The following is a 20216-nucleotide window of genomic DNA, read 5'->3' as shown; positions in this document are numbered from 1 at the left end:
GATGATTGTTTGTATTTCTAAGGGATTGGTTGTAATAGATCCTTTTTCATTCATGATTTTGTCAATCTGGGTGCTCTCTCTTTTCTTTCTGAGGAGCCTGGCTAGAGGTTTATCGATTTTGTTTAATTTTTCAAAGAACCAACTCTTGGTTTCATTGATCTGCTCAACTGTTCTTTTGGATTCTATATTGTTTATTTCTGCCCTGATCTTTATGATTTCTTTTCTTCTGCTGGGTTTGGGGTGCTCTTGCTGCTTCCCTTCTAGTTCCAGTAGGTGCTCTGTTAAATTTTGAATTTGTGCGTTTTCTAGTTTGTTGAGATTGGCCTGGATTGCAATATACTTTCCTCTTAGGACTGCCTTTGCTGCATCCCAGAGATTTTGGATTGTTGTATTTTTGTTTTTGTTGGTTTCCATATATTTTTTAATTTCTTCTCTAATTGCCTGATTAACCCAATCATCCTTTAGTAGGGCGGTTTTTAACCTCCACATTTTTGGAGGTTATCCCGACTTTTTCCTGTGGTTAATTTCAAGTTTCATAGCATTGTGATCTGAAAGTGTACATCGTATGATCTCTATTCGTTTATACTTATGGAGCGCTGTTATGCCCCAGTATGTGATCTACCTTGGAGAATGTGCCATGTGCACTCGAAAAGAAGGTGAGTTCCCTATCTTCAGGATGCCGAGTTCTACATATATCTATCAGTTCCATCTGTTCCAATGTGTTGTTCAGGTCCAATGTTTCCATAGTGATTTTCTGTCTGGTTGATCTATCCATTGCTATCAGAGGAGTATTAAAGTCCCCTGCAATTAGCACATTTTTGTCAATAAGATTGTTTCTGTCTGTGATTGATTGTTTTATGTATTTGGGCGCTCCTGAATTTGACGCATAGATATTTATAATTGTTAGCTCTTCCTGATGGAGAGACCCTGTAATTATTATTATATAATGTCCTTCTTCATCTCTTGTTACTGCCTTTAAAGCCCAGTTTGTCTGATATTAGTATGGCTACTCCAGCTTTCTTTTGGCTTCCAGTCGCATGATAGATATTTCTCCATCCCTTTACTTTCAACCTGAAGGTGTCTTCTGGTCGAAAATGAGTCTCTTGTAGACAGCAAATAGATGGGTTTTGTTTTCTTATCCATCCTGCTACCCTGTGTCGTTTGTTTGGAGCATTCAGTCCATTTACATTCAGTGTTATTATCGAAAAATGTGGGTTTAGAGTCATTGTGTTCTCCCTAGAATTCATGTTTATAATGGTGTCTCTGGCACCTTGTATTCTTTGCAACATTTCCCTCATAGAGTCCCTCTTAGAATTTCCTGTAGGGCTGGTTTGGTGGTCATGAATTCTATCAATTTTTGTTTATTTGGGAACACTTTTATCTCTCCTATTTTGAATGACAGGCTTGCCGGATAAAGGATTCTTGGCTGCATGTTTTTTCTGTTCATCACATTAAAGATTTCCTGCCATTCCTTCCTGGCCTGCCAAATTTCATTAGATACGTCTGTAACCACTCTGATAGGTTTCCCCTTGTATGTGAGGGCCCTTTTCTCCCTAGCTGCTTTCAGAATTCTCTCTTTATCTTTATAGTTTGCCAGTTTCACTATGATATGTATGCCGAAGGCCGATTCAAGTTACGTCTTAAGGAGGTTCTTTGTGCCTCTTGAATTTGAATGTCTATTTCTTTTTCCAGATTTGGGAAATTCTCAGTTATATTTTGGTCTAGTATCCCTTCAGTACTTTTCTGTCTTCCTCTTCAGGAATTCCTATGATACGGATGTTGTTCCGTTTGATTGTATCACTCAGATCTCAAAATCTCCTTTCCTGCTCCTGGATTAATTTCTCTCTCTTTTTTTCAGGTTCCTCTTTTGCTAAAACTATATCTTCTAATTCACCTATTCTTCTCCTTGCCTCGTCAATCCTTGAGGTGGCTGCCTCCATTTTGTTATTCACCTCATCTATAGCCCTTTTTAACTCATCACACCTATTTTCCAAGTGCCTAGTAATTGTCTCAGTTGATTCTTCGATGCTTTTTTTCAACCCCAGTGATTAATTTTACGACAAGCTTTTTAAATTCTTGATCCAGTATGTTGTCTAGATATGCCTTGAGCAGTTCTGTGGCTGTGACTTCCTCCTGGAGGTTCTTCAGGGGAGAGTTCCTTTGTTTTGTCAGTTTTGCTAGTTTTCTGTTTCTTGTCAGCTTTAGAAAGCTCGTTGTGCTCTGTGCACCTGTTAATATTTCTCTGTTAAAGGAGGCTTATTGACTGTCCAGGGCCTGTCATTTCAGGAAATATTCTTTTAGTGGTGTCTCTCAGTTTCTCTTGTTGTGCCTTGAATATTTTATTTCCCTACTCAGCAATATTTGGGACTCACCGTCATGCACACTTTGGCTTGTTTCTTGGTGAAGTCCTAAGAAGGAAAACAGACAGACAATCACAGAGGGAACAGAAGCACACAAACGCACAGACAAATCAAACAAACAAACACATTAAAAGGGGGAAAGAAAAGAAAGAAAATGGAGAGGAAAGAGATGAAAAGAAGAGAAGAAGAAAAAAAAGAAAAAATAAAGGGGATCAGAGACAACAAAGGACAGTGGACAGTCTAAAAGTGTATGACCAGTTGAGGGGAGAGGTAAGGATGAGATACAGGAGAATATATCTGGATTGCAAGAAGGTAAAAAAAAAATGGGAAGAAAGGAGAAAGGAAAATAAGGAGCAAGCCTGTCATTTAAGTTAAAATAGGTAATAATAATAAAAAATAAGTACAAAAAAAGAAGAAAAAAATGAAGAAAAGAAGAAAAAGAAAAAAAATTATTAAAAAAAAAAAAAAAAAGCAGCAGCTCCCCCTCATGGATAGCGTGGTTTGGTGTGGTAGGTCTCAGAGGTTGCTCTCAGAGTCTCCACCTTGGTGTCTGCAGAGAGTAGAATGGCTGCATGCCAATCTCCGCTGGAACTACACACTGTAAGCCACTGTAATGAGTCCGATCTCCTTGTGCCGAGGTTGAGCAGAGTTGTATTTTCCAGGCCCGCCTCGGTTCAAAGTTCCAGTCCGTGCACTTTTATGCTACCACAGATGAGATATATTTGCTTTGGTGGCTGGCTTCTTAGGGGGGGTGAATCAGTTTGTCTAGGCTCAGGCAGAGATTTCAGCTGTCCCTGCCTGAGGTGAGGTGTGCCGCCTGAGGCGAGGTGCGCAGCAGGAGATGAAGTGCATGCCGCAGGTTCCCAGCCCCCAGCAGGATTGCAATCATGTTGGGGGAGGAATGAGTTTCTCTTGGCTTCTGCAGCTGTTGCCTGAGGTGCCGTGCACTGCCGGAAATGAGCTGGAAGCTTCTGCAGCCTGAGTCAGTGCCCAGGCCTCCACGACTGCCAACTTCCTGCCGGGATCGCGCAGGAGTAGGGGCTATTTTTTCCCTGTTGGCACCCGGGATTCGGGATTCGCATGGCCAATGCTGGGGGCGAGATGTGCCGGGAAATGAGGTGCGTGCTCCCACTCCCAAAACCAAGGTTGAAGTTAGCGCCTCTGGGGCTGCCGGTACCCCGGCCTCTGACTTGCCCGCTGAGATGGCGCAGGGCTGGAAGCTGTTCTTTCCCTCGCACCACCTGGGTTTGTGATTTGGGCTACCCAGCAGTTATATATGGAGTGAGTTTCTCTCTCCAAGCGTGGTTAAGCTTTCTTTACCTCTTCCCCAGAGACAGTACTATGAGTGTGTTCAGTCTCTCTGTCTCTTCCCTTTGTCTCTCGGGCTCCGCGTGCTTGCCCCATGTTGGGCTGGGGCTCCCACCTCCCCTGCCCTTCTCGGGCTGGCCCATTTTCCAATTTCCCCAGTTAGCACTCACTCACTCAGGTATCTTTAAGGTTGTCTTCTTTCTGGAGTCCGTATTTTCTCCTTCTGCTCTTGCAGATGGGAATAATGTCCTTCTCAGTTCGATAGATGGAGCAGACAGAGTTTACAGAGCTCCCTTCCTCTCCGCCATCTTGGCACCTCCCCTGTAGTCTATTTTTCTACTGGATTTATTTTTGTCTTTTTCTTATTGACTTACAGAAAATCTTTGTAAAAATTTATATTAAACCCTTTGCTTATTGTATGCAAATAGCTTCTCCCAGTTTGTCTTCACCCTCTTTACAACGTCTTTTCATAAATATATGTTCTTATTTTAATGTATTCTAAGTTAGCAATTTTTTTGAACATTTTGAAATCCCTTCCAACTCCAAGTTCAGTTTCTTTAATATCTTGTAGGTGTGCCTTCACAATTAAGCCTTCAATCATCTGAAGTTGACTTTTGTATTTTGTGAAATAGGCATCCATTTTTTTTCTCTATGGATAACCAAATAGCCTCACACCTTTTCTTAGAAGAATATCCTTTCTCCAGTGATCTAAAACCATACATGTATCATATATCAGGTTTCCATGTGTGCGTGGATATGTTCCTGGAACTCCATTGTGTTTCACTGGTCAACTTTGTCTACCTTAGATAGATAGCACACTTGAGCTTACAAAATTTAGCATTGTAATAATCTTGATATCTGACAGGAAAAGTCACCTGCCTTGTTCTTTTGTAATCAGACATGGATTTGCTATCCTTAGATGTTTGTACTTCCATATAAATTTCAGAATCAGCATGTCAAGTCCTACCTACCCTGCATGAAATTTTTATTGAATTTTTTGAATTTAATAAAATTTCTTGAAATTTTATAGAATTTTATGAAATCTCTTAATTAGTTTATGGCAAATTTGCATCTTTATATCAAGTCTTTTGCTGAATGAATATAATTAATCTCTACATTGATTTGTCTTCCCTAACATCTCCCAATAAAGCTTCATAGATACCTCAAAGAGAAATTGCACACAGCTCATTAGATTTTTTAATGTTTAAATTATATTTTCATAAAATAAATAAATATAAGTTATATTTTCCTCTTTTACATGCATGCATATAGGCAAATGGTATAGCAACTTTTATTTCAACTAGACTAATTTTCTAATTAATTTTAATAATTTATCCATAGATTTTTTTGTGTTTTCTTCAGAGTCATAACATTAGCGAAAAATACATTTTTGCTTCTTTTTTTATCAATAAATATACCATTCATTTATTCTTCCTGCCATATTATACTAGCTAGTAAACCACAAATAAAACAGATAATAGTGAATATCTTTGCTTCATTCCTGCTCATAGAATGGATCCTTTAAACATTTCATCATTAAGTATCAGGTTTACTATAGATATTTCCTCTATCCGTCACATTAAGAATGTTTCAATTTCTGCGGCACCTGGGTGGCTCAGTCAGTTGAGCCTCCAACTTCTGTTTAGGTCATAATCTCCCAGTCTCTGAATTCAAGCCCCACATCCCGCTCACTGCTATCAGCACAGAGCCCACTCTGGTTCCTCCACTCCCCCCATCCCACCTCTGCCCCTCCCTCTCTTGCACTCTCTCAAAAATAAATAAACATTTTTAAAAATGTTTTTTTTTAATGTTTCTATTTCTAATTTGGTAAGAGTTTTCATCATGAATGGATGCTATTATCAAATATGTTTCTCTTCTTATGATGGTAACCCTTTAATATGCTTATATATTACATTAATAATCAACCAAACAATGACCAACCTTATATTCCTGGGACAGCTCCAAATTGATAGTGATGTGTTTTCACTTTTATATGTAGCTAGATTTAGTGAGCTAACTTGTTTTTTAAATGTTTTCATTCATGTTTATGAATGAAATTGGTCTATTAATCTTCTCTTTGTTTTGTCTGATTTGCTTTTGGTATCAAAATTTGCTAACCTCTTTTTTTTTTAATAGTTTATTGTCAAATTGGTTTCCATATAACACCCAGTGCTTCTCCCTACAAATGCCCTCCTCCGTTACCACCACCTCCCTTCTTCCTCCTCCACCCTCTTCAACCCTCAGTTCATTTTCAATATTCAATAGTCTCTAAGGATTTGCGTCCCTCTCTTTCCCCAACTCTCTTTCCCCCTTCCCCTCCCCATAGTCCTCCATTAGGTTTCTCCTGTTAGACCTATGAGTGCAAACATATGGTATCTGTGCTTCTCTGCCTGACTTATTTCGCTTAGCATGACACCATCGAGGTCCATCCACTTTGCTTCAAATGGCCAGAGTTCATTCTTTCTCATTGCAATGTAATACTCCATTGTGTATATATATATATACTACAATTTGCTAACCTCTTAAATAGGTTGGGTAGCATTCCATCTTTTTCTATACTCCAGAATGATTTCCACTATGAGGATATTTAAATTTTATGATTCAATTTTTAATGATTTAAAACTATTCAGATTTTCTAGTTGTTTCTGAATACATTTCAGTAAGTTATATGTTTATAGGAATTTACTGTATATATATTCCAGTAAATTATGTATTTCAAAGTTTTCAAGTATCTTGCTATAAAGGTGCTTTAAATATTCTCTATTATCTTTCTAATCCATGTTGTATCTGTATTTATGGTTTCTAAATTCTTAATATTTATTTGGCTCTTCTCTATTTTATTCTTAATCAGTCTTGTGAGAGGTTTGTTTGTATATTTCATTAGTCTTTTCAAAAAATTAATTTTGAATCCATTGATCCTTTAATATAATTTATCTTCTATTACTCATTATTTTCCTCTTACATTTTCTTTTAATATATTCTCTTAATCTTTTTATAACTCCCTAAATTAGATGCCTACCACATTAATTTTTAAGTTCCTTTCTTATCTAATACAGGCCTTTAATATTATACATTTCTAACTATGTATTGCTTTAGTCACATCCCATTAGCTGCTCTATAGTGTTTTTGTTATAATTCAGTCCTAAATATGTCCTACTTTATCATATTTTATTCTATGATCTATGAGTTCTTTGGAACTCTATTTTTATCTCAGATATAGAGTCATTCTAGTTATTTTTTGTTACTTATTTTTACCACTTTGCACTAGAACCAAATAATGTGGTCAATGTAAAGGTATTACTTCTCAAAGACTCTTTAGGTTATAAGGTTACCCTAACTTAAGTGATTCACATAATTTTTTCCTTCTATTTTTTTCACTAAGGAGTTTTTATCAATTCCAATATGCTAATAGAGCAGGTAAAAAATAAAATTAAATGGCTACAATATGATTAAAAATTAAGATACCACTCAGAAATTGTGTGATCTGGTAAGTTAAAGGCAGGACTCAAAAGAAATAACTCCTACTTTTGTCTCCACAATTTGTTTTTATTCTTTGTCTATTATTCATAAAATAATATTTCAAGACTTCCTGGGAGTCCTGTGGATTAATAAGTTTACAAAAACATTTTTATGGACAAAACCTCTCATGTTAATGACTATATTAAAAGTAACTATCATTTGTTCCGAGACTCAAAGCACATTTCTTCCAATGGAATGTACTTTAAAAGATTGGAAACAGAATAATGAAATTAATCTCATATATAGATATATAGGTACCTATATAGCTCAAGGAAAAGAAAACATGATATCTGGAAGTAATAGAAGAAGAGGATACACATATGAAGAAGCACATCTCAAAAACGTGGAAGACTTTGGTGGACAAAAGGCAGGAAAATGGCTGGTTGTTTTGTTTAGTTTTCCTTTAAAGCTTATTTCTTTTTTTCTTTTTTTATATCAATTTTAGGTGGTTAACATACAGTGAAATATTGGTTTCAAGAGTAGAATTCAGTGATTCATCACTTACATCCAACACCCAGAGCTCCTCACAAGTGCTCTTCTTAGTATCCATCACCCATCTAACCCATCTCCCACCCACCTCCCTCTGTTAACCCTTAGTTTGTTCTCTGTCATTAAGAGTCTTTTGTGGTTTATTCCCCTCTTTTCTCTCTTCCTCCCTTCCCATATGTTCATCTCTTTTGTTTTTGAAATTCTACATGAGTGAAATCATATGGCATTTGTCTTTCTCTGATTGACTTACTTCACTTAGCATAATACATTCTAGCTCCGTCCACCTCAGAACAACGGCCGTTTTAATCAATGCCACTCCCAGCTCTGCCATATGAGATAACAGTTTTAGTGTTCCTAGAGCAGAAATATATGGCAACTCTGCTCATTTCAGCTCACCTGACACTTGGCCATCCACTGCCCCATAGATTCGCCTTCAAAGGATCTAACAGAAGGCTCTTTTCCTTAAAGCTGGAAATGAGAGCTCTTAGTGCCTCAAAAGTTTGAAGTCTTTCTGGAAGTAGTACTAAATTTGTTGGTGGTAGAGTCCAACGGACACTGGCAGAATAAAGAAGCCAGGAGTCTGTTCCAGCCATGTTTCTCTGATTTATTTGGTTTCAATTGGTCACTTAGCTTCCTAATGCTGGCTACCTCACAACCTAAGTATATTGTAGCCATATCTAGCCCACATAAAAGGAACATATTTTGTGACCCTAATAAATGCAAGAGACTGAGCCTTCAAAGAAGAATATGATCTGGCTCTCATTGTTAAGAAGCTCCATATTCACTAGGCCAAAAAGACATAAATATAAATATTCAGTATGTGAAGTATTATGTACGAGTTTCTGAACCATCTCCCCCAAGTAACTTCAGATACGCATAATTCTTTACTTTTATTCATATCTTTCCCATACTCTCCAGGCCCCCTCACCTCTCACAGATTTCATACCCTTTGCAGACTTTCCTTCCTGCCCTCTTTGTATTCCAGCACCCTCATTGTCTGTTGTTTCTCTGATGAGAAAATCTCATTAAAACCCATGATGTTACTTGTTCTAGAAACTAATGACAGTCCGATCTAAATTTTCATCTCCTCTGCCACTGCTTTTTTCCCAATTCCTCTTTATCTAACCCCTGAAACACTGAGTTCTAGAATCAGTCTCTGCCTCCAGACATAAACTTTTTTTAAAAAATTTTAATGTTTATTTATTTATTTTGAGAGATACAGAGTCAGCACAAGTGGGATAGGGACAAAGAGAAAGGGAAACAGAATCCCAAGCAGGCTCCACACCATCAGCATGGAGCCTGGCATGAGGCTCAAACTTATGAAACTGTGAGATCATGACCTGAGCTGAAATCAAGAATTAGACACTCAACCAGGTGCCCCAAGATGTAAACTTTTCTAAATAGTCAACCACACTAATGGGAGTGATCTTTCTAAACTACAAATGAATTATTTCATTCCTTAAATTCTTTTTAATGGTTCTTCTAACTTCAGAAGACACACAAGATCCTTTACCTCTGACCTCTGCCTAACTAACAGCTTACTGCCTTCCATCCCCCAGCCACCAGATCGTAGAATCCAACCATACTCAACTACTCCTATTCTGTCACGTTCTTCCTAGATACTCTTTTCTTTCTTAATTGTTTGCTCATCAAAAACTCAGCTCAGTCTGCTATAGGACCCTTAACCATCACCACTGAAATCAAGGTATGGCCTTCAACTGGCACACTTCTATACCACCTTCAGGCTTCTAAAGCGTAGCCCTGGGATAGTTTGTCTACTGTCAATCTGCCGAATGGCCAGTTCAAGGAATACTCAACACAGTGATACCAAATTTAACTGAAACTGTTACACACCACCACCCACCAAAAATTTGGCTGATCATTTTGATGATTTTTTCAAATTTAGCTATGTACCAAAAACTTCGTATCCTCAGTGTAATCCTACATAGTTCTAAGGGTTAGCAGACTGCCAATCTGTGCCTCATGCTGATTCTCCTCTTCAACTTTCCCCCAGCAGAAAGTCCCATCATTTTTACCCAGATCCCCCTTGCAATAACAAGACCAGAGCAGAGATAAATGAAACATTTTGTAAGATGATGTTATAAGGACAAGATAAAAACTTTTCAAATGAAACTTCAAAAAATCTTTAAAAAGCTGTTAAAATTCCTGTCCAAAATTAACTACCATAACCTTATAAATAGTTAAAAGAAATTTTGCTTAATTGATAAAATTAACAAATCTATCAAAGTAGTCAATATGAAATTTGTCATAAGAATCTCAGTGATGCTAAAATGTTAGCAAAATGACAATGACTCTAAAAATGTTTTGGAAAAAATCAGCATAAACGGAGATTCTCCCAAATTAAATGCCAAATTCTGTTATTTCTATTAGAAGAATATATTCACATACATAGTCAAGAAAGATATATCTATGAATATATTCATAAGACTATATTTATAAAGAGACTCAGTCTCCCTAGGAAGCTTAGCTTTAAAAAATCAGAGATCTTACAAAGCTGCTAAAAAGAATATATTCATATGAAGAATTTACTTTTTGATTGAAGGTGTTCTTAAAATATCCATAACAAAAATGTATCCATATTCATTTACATACTTAAGACAATACTCCTTTAAAAAGTCTTTGTTAAGTGTGTAAATGTGACAAAGTAGGCAAACTCTTCATTTAGCAAACTGATCCTTCAGTATATTGGCTCTTGGTGAATTAGCTATTCACTAACTGATCCTTTGGCAAACGGTCCCAAGCACATTGACTTGCTTCTCTTCTGTATTCCTCTCAAATCAGTTTCATTGGTCTCTCGCCCAGCCCCCAGGACATGTATGTCTTACTCAGTTGGTATCCCCAACTCAGCACCATATGTTTCATCTTGTGAGGACTTAAAAATATTGACCAAAAAATGAATTAATAAATAATCTTTACCCTGTTTTAACCTCATTATATTTCTCCTGGCAGGCTAACTACCAGGGGAATATGAATTTAAATAGAGAAGTCCAGGGAGAAAAATCTTACACATTTTACTCTTTATATCCATGTTTATATATATATATATATATATATAGCCTCATAAATAATTTGCTTATGAACTATTGCCTTAGTCCTAATAGCAAACTTTAAGAAATTATCCAAATATGGAGTCTGAAATTTAATTATATTGTGCTGATTATTGTTTGGGGAAAAAAGGGAAGCTTTATTGGATAATTGAAAATCCTTTTTTATGCAAGCTATTTTATTATACTTGGATTTGTCTTGTAGATTTATTATGAGACTTTTACTGTACTTGGATTTGCCTTGAACATTTATTAATAACTTCCATTCACCAAAAAGATTTGGACAGAATGCCCCCTGCACATATAGTAAAGACTGTGCATTATCTACTATTTGTTCTGTCAACATCTATAAATGTTTAATCATATCCACCGTATTGATTCATAGTTCATCATGAAGCCAAGACTGCCTCAACAGAGCTCAAACATACTGCTTTTCCAGAACATACCAAGGCTAGATCTGCACCAAACTTAGAAATCCAAATTCCTGGGGCACCTGGATGACTCAGTTGTTTAAGTGTCCAACTCTTGATTTTGGCTCAGGTCATGATCTCACAGTTCATGGTTTTGAGCCCCACATCAGGCTCTGCACTGACAGTTTGGAATCTCCTTGGGTTTCTCTCTCTCTTCCTCTCTCTCTGCCCCACCCCCACTAATGTGCTTGCTCACTCTCTCACTCTTTCTCAAAAATAAACATGAAAAAAATTGAAGAATTCCAAGTTCCTACCTACTGTTGGGCATGCCACATGTTCAAAACTGAATTTTTAGTCATGCTCCACACTCATTCTTCCTCCTGAGACTTGTACTTCATTAAATTCTACTGGCCTTCATTCCCTAATTTCTTCTCTGCCCACTTTTAGGTAGATTCATAGAGAATAAATGCAAAGGACCAAAGGGAGGTGAAATACTAGCCCTGTTAGTACTGGCACAGTAGCTTTGAAAGTACAAGCTTTCCTAGTATGAAGCCTGAAACATAGCACTGAAGACAGCTTCACATGAAAGAGCCCGCCTAACTAAGCTTCACATGAAAGAGCCCGCCTAACTAACCACTTAGTTTCAGGATATGGGTACCGCCTTCCCCCACCGGCGCTTACTACCTGAAGATAGTAAATGCAAGGCACACTAGGCCTGAACAAAGACAAGTCCAAAAGGATTTTTTTTTAAACTGTGCCATACATGAATAATGACATTCAAACTCACCCAAAAGATAGACCTGGCCCCTGACTGTCATTATCTGGTCCATCTTACCAGTCAGAAGAGGCATTCCTCACCTGAGCTCAGACACTATGTTTGTGGGAAAGAGAATCTATAATGTGCCATCAGCTTCTCTCTACTTAGCCAGGGCAGCAAAAATTCCTTCTTTGGAACTCCGAAGAGTAAGGACAGAAAAATCCTAGTCTTAACACCTTCTACCACATCTCCAGTGATCTAAGCCAAGTCCTTGGGTGTAAATCTAATATACATCCTTTCTCTGACTTCCTCATCATCCTCTACATTCTATCAATCACCAAACCCTAAAGTTTTACCTCCACATATTTCTCCATATATCCTTTTCTCTCCATCTATCCTACTTCAGTCCTATATCCAGGCCTCATCACCCTTTGCCAACACCACAGTAACAATCTCCTAATTCTTTCCAATTTGTTTTGTTCTAATCTAATCTAATCTAATTTCTAATCTAATCTCTACACTGTAGCCAAAGTGATCATTCTGAAACTCAATTCTAATTATGTTACTCACTGAATCTTCCCATCAACTACAGGATAAAGACCAAGCCCTTTAGATTTACAAAACACTTTATGACCTATCACCTTTCCGAACGCACCTGCCCCATTGTCCCTGTCCCACACTCATCCCAGTAATAGTAAAATGCTTATAGTTTTTGAGTCACCTTGCAGTTGCAAATCTTTATCCCTTCCTTCATGTGATTCCTTCTGTTTGAAATACCCTAGAGTCTCTGTCTTACTTTGTTAACTCTGATTCAGTCTTGAAGATTCTGCTTAAAGCATTACCTCCTGGAAGCTTTCCCTAACCTTAATGCCTTATTGTTTCCTGTGCTGCTCCCTCAAGGCTGGGACACTTCCCTCTGTACTCACTCTGTGAGGCGCTCCATCATCTTAAATTCACTTCTCTTTGTTGATATTTATTTTCATGTCTTTCTTGGGCAGGGGCCATTTCCCCAGGAACTAGAGATTACCAGCACTTGAGATCAATTTGTGGACTTAAACTGAAGTCCTTGTTCTTCCAAATTATTCATTCCTTAATTTATCCACAAATTCAATAATTTACTGATCAATTTCATGAGTATATCCCACTCTACCCATCCACTTTCTTGTGGCTGAGTAATAATCTTATTTCCCAAATATCTTTGGCCTTTGTGGAAACCAACCATTTTCCTTCTTTACAATTTCCACAGCATATGAAGAACATTTGTCACTCATTTCCAAACTGTGATTTGTTTTTAAATTACTCATTTGAATCACTTTTATATGCTTCTTGTTCTGGTGACATAACTGACTGATTATACTGCATCTTTCATGGATATGGACTGACATAAGTGATGTAGAGTGACAGCCTAATCCTCTGGAGCTGTGAGACTATTGCTTTCTCTTTGCTGGCTTCCCTCTGCAGGAAATGCAAATCTCAAAGACAGCCATCAAAATTAAATACATTTCGATAAATAACAGCCTACTAACATCACATTACTTTTGAAACAGGTCTTTTTTTTTAAGTTTATTTATTTATTTTGAGAGAGAGAGAGAGAGAGAGAGAGAGAGAGTGAGTTTGCACACAAGCAGGGGAGGTGCAGAAAGAGAATGTCAAGCAGGCTTGGTGCCTTCGCCACAGAGCCTGATGCCGGGCTCAAACTCACAAACTGTGAGATCATTCCTGATTCAAAATCAAGAATCAGATGCTTAACTGACTGAGCCACCCAGATGCCCCTAAAACAGATCTTTAAAGTCATGCAATTTCTCCCTGACTACTATTGGCTTTAGCTGCTAATAGGCATAGAATTTTTAATCAAGTTAATAAAGAGTCAGGTTTAAAGAGCTTTGATATAAATCTTATATTTTCCAAAGGAAATCTCAGGAAACAAATGGAGAAACTAAGAAGGTAGGCAGTGGCCAGTCTCTGGAAGTCAAAAGCAGAGCAGAGCAGCTAGTCTGGGGGCTTTGGACTTGGCAGCTAGAGAATAATGAATGATATGAACTCTCAGGACCTCTGGTGATGGTGATAATGAGCAGCCCAGAGTGAGGGAAGGTAGAGGGGAGCCAAGAAGGACATGATCACAAAAATATGGCTTCTATTTAGCTACAATTCTCCTATTGCAATGGGCCCACTCTTTAAGGAAAGAGTAAGATTTGTATAAACTACTTCATGAAGAGAACATTAAATAATAATAAGCTAATTGGTTAATTTCACACTCCAATAACTAAATTAATAAATACTCGACCCTAAAACCTTTTGGAATTATATTAAGTTCATACATGTTTTCACACTTTTCTACAGAGAATCAAAATATTTAACAACCAGCCCAGAATGAACTAGCCAAACAGAATGGATGCCAGCCATCAGTATCAGTACAAGTAACAGGCATCTCTTCCCTCCCCTGCAAAGTTCCATTCTGGATTTTACTCTGGTTTTTTTTTTCCCAAGCAACAAGAATGACTAGTGATAAAAATTTTTTTTTTAATTCTTAATTTATTTTTGTGTCTATTGGCTTTTTGCCTGAAGCTTTAAAAAAAAGCCATAAGAGTTTCCATTTTCAGCTTTTTATTTGTTTTCCCAAGCCCCAAAGGCCAACAACACCCCTACTTCTGGACCCCTGCAATCCAAAACCTGTTCCTCAGAATAGAAACTAGAGGAGGTCCTGAGCTGCTCCTTCCCCAGTCACCTGCTTTACAAACTCCTACACTTCTCACATATCTCTCCAAGCAACAAGCACCCCAGCAATTTCTCCTTTTTTGTCTTCATTTTTAGATCTTCTTTCAAATCCACTCTTCCACCCTTAAGCTTTCTACATTATTCATTTCTGCCATTCTGTCTTTTAGAAATTCTTTGGAAAATTGCAGCAATTTTAGGATACTTTAGTGCACCTGTCATGGAGCTGTAGCTCCCCACCCCATTTTCCAGTGGGAGCACTTGATAAACGTTTCGTGTCAGTCATTCTCCTGGGTGATTTACTTATGTCATCTCATTCAACCATTACAATGCAGCTAAACATTATCCCCACTATGCAGGAAACTGGGAATTGGAAAGGAGGAGGAACTTGCCTTGATCACACAGGTGGTCAGCAGGGAAATCAGGTTTTGAACTCAGGAACCAGTTTGATCCAATCTCGTGACCCTTCTTACTCTATGTTTCTGCTGTAAAAAAAAAAAAAAAAAAAAAAAAAAAAAAAAACCTAATAAAAGTACCCAAAGTTATGGAGTCTGGCCATTGACTGACATTTTTCAAAATTCACTCAAGTGTTTACACCTATAAGAAAAAAGACTGGGTCACCATTTCACATTTTCATATTGCTTATAAATCTCAAGCCAACAGCGCCCTAAGCTACTCTAAGCTTGAAAAAAATGTTAACCAAAATAACCTCTGTCTATTACTACTGAAGGGAAATAAGGTATTAAGTTGATAGATTTCTGAGGTATACTGCCATTTATTTGAATTAATGCTCCATTAGGTATTCAGAGAGTATAAAATGATCAATAATGATCAACTAGGAGGTTAAATGGCAAATCCAAAGCATTCTTTTAAGAGTTGAAGGAAGCCCTTTCTTTCTTTGGATTTAAGAGGAGGAAAAAAGTATTTACAATCAGATATAGGCCCAAGGAAAAAAGGGGGACTTGTTTCTGCTCAAGGTTGGGGCATGTGTGTTGGGAGACAGTGGTCACATGGTGAGATCCAACTGCATTCAGGTAGGTTTAGAGGGCTCCTCTAAAAAGGAAGGAAGGCATGGGCAGAGACGTACCCACTCTCTAGGAGTGTGCTGATTAACTGTGAACTTCATGTAAGACTGTATTATTTTCAACCTCAGAAATATTTACCAAAAAATCAGGGACCACGACCTCCTGGACAAAAGGAAAACTGTCACAGCACTGAAAGCAGGAGAGGACCGGGCCATTCTCCTGGGCCTGGCCATGATGGTCTGCTCCATCATGATGTACTTCCTTCTGGGAATCACGCTCCTGCGCTCGTACATGCAGAGGTAATGCCATTGGGTGGTCGGGACACGGTCGTTCGTCTCCTCCTTCTCCTTCCTCTCCCATAGCTTATCAACCCTAAAATCCTCCTTCTCACCTCCTTTCCCAATAATAACTTTGAGCAGTGCCTGAAATGTAATATTTTTAATAATGCTATTGAATGATAATGATAAAAATAGTTCTATGTATACACTACCTAGTATGTGCAGGAACTTTCCATACTTGACTTGCTTAATGCTCACCCATACATTATAAGGGAAGTATGATATGAATATGTTCCTTATAAGAATGGCAAAATTGAGGCTCAAGACAAATATAGTCTGCCTGATATCACACAACTCTAGCATAAGGCAGAGGTAAGATTTAAACCCACATCCCACTAATTCCAGAGTCTTTATTCTTGCCTCTTCACACCTCTGTTCTCCACCATCATTCTTTTTCCAGCTCACACCCCTCTTCATCACCCCACAGATCAGTGGTTGTCCACTGCACATTTAAACTTTCTGAAAACCTTTAGAAAATACTGATGCTCAGCCCTGCCCCCACCTTCCCAGAAGGTCATATTTAATAGCCTGTAGTGGGACCCAGTCACTGACATCTTTCAAAGTTCCCCCTGGTAATCCTAATGTGCTGTCAAGGCTGAGAAATACTGCTATATGTCAACTTTTAACAGTAACAGATTCTGAACCCCTTTCATTTTAATATTTGCCCTAGGTTTACTGAATAGATAGGGAGGCAATTAAACACTGAAACAGCAAGTCTATTCCCTCTGAGTAAGCCACATGATAAATCCCCACAGCCTCTCTAGCTAACTGTTGTCCACAAATTGGACCCTTTGAGCAGAAGGGGGCCCAGCATTGCTGTAACTAACAGGGAGAGTCTCACAGTGGTTTGGCTCAAAGGAACAAGGCCCTTTCAAATGAAAAATTGAGATTTCGACCTGAAAGAGAATCAAACCATTTTGTGGCATTCATTTCTCCACCTAAATTAATACTTTCATTTTAGAAGCAAAATCTAGCTGAAATACAGTAATTTGCTAAAATTAAGGCATCATCTTTCCCATTTGTGACTGCTCTGCTCTGTGTCTCTGACGCCTTCAGCTGTGCTCCTTCTCAATGAAAGCGCTGATGCCTCAGGCCTGAGCGTTCACGGATTCCAAAACCGCTTTCAGATCTTCACATCTGCTTAGAACCATCTAAGACTTCCCCCGCCTCTTTGTATAAGCAAAATCCGACCATCCATGTCCTAGAAAAATACAATTTGCCACACCAGAGGGGGTCAGGGCTGGTAACCTGCCTCTGGCATAAAGCTGGACATGAAACAGGAAGGCCACACACGTCCAGCAAAAGGACAAAGTATTAATCTGTGAAGAAAGTGTGTTGTTTTCTGATCACAATGGTAATCAGCTTATACCCAGAGGCAAAACTTTGATTGCTGGTGTGTCACTTCTTAAGCACAAATGTTACCCTTGATCATAAAATTACACATGTTTCAGAATGAACAACTGCCCAATGGGCAGCTGGAGGTTTATTTTTTCTTGTTTAATCTTTCTAATAGAGGTTCCCAGGGCACTGACATGAACCCATTCTCTCCATGGAAGGGCCTCTCTTCCAGTGTCTTCAAAGGAGTGAGTCTGAGCCTTAGAGAAATGCTGGGCTGGGCAGAACCACCATTTCCATTACTTACTAGCTGTGCGCCTTTGCCTGTTTCCTGATTTCTCTGACTCTCAGTAAACTCACCTTAAAGAAAAATTTAATACCCAACCTATAAAGTTTTGGAAATGTACATAAAACAACAATTAGGGTGAAGACAAGATGCTAGAAGTGATTGTTTTTGGTACAATGAAAGGGTGTAGTTCTTTTTTCTCCCTTATTGGAAAAACCATAAAAAGAAATATATCACTGTCCTCGTATCTATCAAGTTAGACATCAAGCAACCCCCCCCACCCCTCTGCCATCTTCCCTCCCCTCCTCCCTTACACCTTTGCTGCCTGCAAACTGGGCAGACACCGCAGAGGAGAGGACTTGGGCGCGATGCTACTGCTGACAAGGTAGAACTACAGGGTGATTGCAGGTTGTGATATCAAAGATGCCTTCTGCCTACCAGCAAATGTGATTTAAAAAAAGTAAAGATCTAACTTAAATCAAGCATTGGATATTATAGTACATCTGATAGAAGTCACTGGAAGTTTTCAGGTGTCAGGCAGTTTATCCATGTTTATACTGTACTTTGCCTAAAGCTGCTCAGTTCAAAGTATAAACTCTAATAAATAGATTATATGATAGACTTGGCTTCTTCAGGTTAAGGAGTTAACAGATGACCCCCTCTGATGACTCCTTCCTTCCCTTCACGTCTGGGCCTGTGTTTACTCTCCCCTCTCTCTGTAGCGTGTGGACTGAGGAGTCTCAATGCACCTTGGTGAATGCGTCCATCACAGAAACATTTAACTGCTCCTTCAGCTGTGGTCCAGACTGCTGGAAACTCTCTCAGTACCCCTGCCTCCAGGTGTACGTTAACCTGACTTCCTCTGGTGAAAAGCTCCTTCTCTACCACACCGAAGAGACCATGAAAATCAATCAGAAGGTAGGAGCTTCACACACACACACACACACACACACACACACACACACACTGCCTTTCGGTCACCCCCACAGAGTTCCTGCACACAGCCCTCTGACGTCCCCCTACACCAGCATTTCAAAGGAAAATTCTCCTGGAAAGCGGGCACTGCCTCATCCATTCACAGAACTGTTTGGCTCTTCCTGGGAGACCTTTATTTTCCATGTATGTTGTAGACAAATCATTCCCCCATCTTGTGGTAGTGCAGATTTACCCTTTACTTTCATCTAGGAGTGTAAACGTTCTGTCATTTATACACAAATCGACTAAGTCAATCAAAGCAAACGTGCAGCTTAGTCCAAGTGGTACAAGCCAAACAAAAAATACAAAACAAAAACAAAAATACAAAAACAAAACAAAAAAGAGGTATCCAGCATATATACCTGAGAGCACTGGGGTAAAACTGCATTTTGCTTTTCCATAGTCAGTATCACTTAGTCCTGGGTTCACAGGCATATAACTTAATTTCTCTGAGCCTCAGCTTCTTTTTACCTAAAAGGGTAATAATGGCCATCTTGCAAAGTCATTTGGAGGATCAAAGCTGCATATGTAAAGTGTGGAGTAGATCATGGTGTCTGGCAAAGGGGAGACCTTCATTCCATGGTCACTCTGTGTGTGTGTGTGTGTGTGTGTGTGTGTGTGTGTGTGTGTGTGTTTCCCTCTTCATATGCACTAGGTTCAGGTTCAGAGAGGCTGAATTTTCCAGCACTGATATATTCAACTGCACATGGTAGATGCAAAACAAATGTGTATTGTGTGAAAGCTGTACAGAACACTTGAATTTCTAAGGTCCGAGATGATGAATGACTTGTCAACAGAACCACCCTGCCATTATCAATGTGAAGTTAAATATACTGAGTTTAGGATTTATGGTAGTAATTTAGATATGCCAAGATGACCTGATGCCTCTCTCCATTGGACAACTGGTCTCAATACCAGGATACAACCCTCATGAACCACACTCTTTCTGTAAAAACCTCACAATCCATTACAATGATCAGCACCTAAATGATACCGGTTATGTGTATTGAAAAAATGCAGTAGTCATTTGGAAATTAGATGCTAGAACATAGGACCTGTTTTGTGTTATATGGATGCAAAGGAAGATAATTCACCTTGCATTTTGGCCACAATCATTTGAAGAATCCTTGCAGCTCTCTCTGAGGACTGAATATAATGAATATTTCAGAGACCATCATTTGAAAATGTCTGCTCTGATTTCCTTTCTTTCGTGGCAGCTACAAATAATACCAATCCTAACCCTGTTCTGCAAATATATAAAGCATGTTTCTTCCACAAGTGTTTGTTTTTCAAGATCTTCCCTCAAGTCAGATCTTTAAATCAAAGCTGACCTATAATGGCGAATGCCTATAAAACTCTCAGATCTCCGTGGAACTGGAAATTGGCCAAAGTTGAAGATGCATCAAAAAGTAGGACAAATTTCCATTTCCTCGTTTTGACATTTTATCACTACAGCCCTGTGAATGCATTATTTAGGCTATAAACAGGGAGTGAATCTACCATAGAAGGTTTCAGTTAAAAATTTAGGACCAGTATCTGTCTGCTGTCACCATGATACTCGGGCATTGTTTGGTTTATTTGCTTCATTACCTTGTTTTTAACCATGAATTATAATATATAGAGACATGCAAGAAATC

General features: G+C 38.5%; 1 protein-coding gene across 3 annotated transcripts in view; it reads left to right on the top strand.

Annotated features, from left to right (window-relative positions):
• The window catches only part of KCNMB2 (potassium calcium-activated channel subfamily M regulatory beta subunit 2), a 241292-nt gene that overhangs the window by 209640 nt on the left and 11436 nt on the right, over positions 1-20216 (top strand). For all 3 annotated transcript variants that reach the window (XM_029939850.1, XM_029939851.1, XM_029939849.1), the window contains 2 exons: positions 15774-15944; positions 18327-18522. In XM_029939850.1, coding sequence (XP_029795710.1) covers positions 15774-15944; positions 18327-18522 — 367 coding nt within the window. The remainder of the gene's footprint in view (positions 1-15773; positions 15945-18326; positions 18523-20216) is intronic.

Source organism: Suricata suricatta, chromosome 5, assembly GCF_006229205.1.
Source record: "Suricata suricatta isolate VVHF042 chromosome 5, meerkat_22Aug2017_6uvM2_HiC, whole genome shotgun sequence".
Classification (NCBI taxonomy): domain Eukaryota; kingdom Metazoa; phylum Chordata; class Mammalia; order Carnivora; family Herpestidae; genus Suricata; species Suricata suricatta.
Note: the sequence above shows the minus strand (reverse complement) of the source record. Positions and strands in the feature narration are given on the sequence as shown.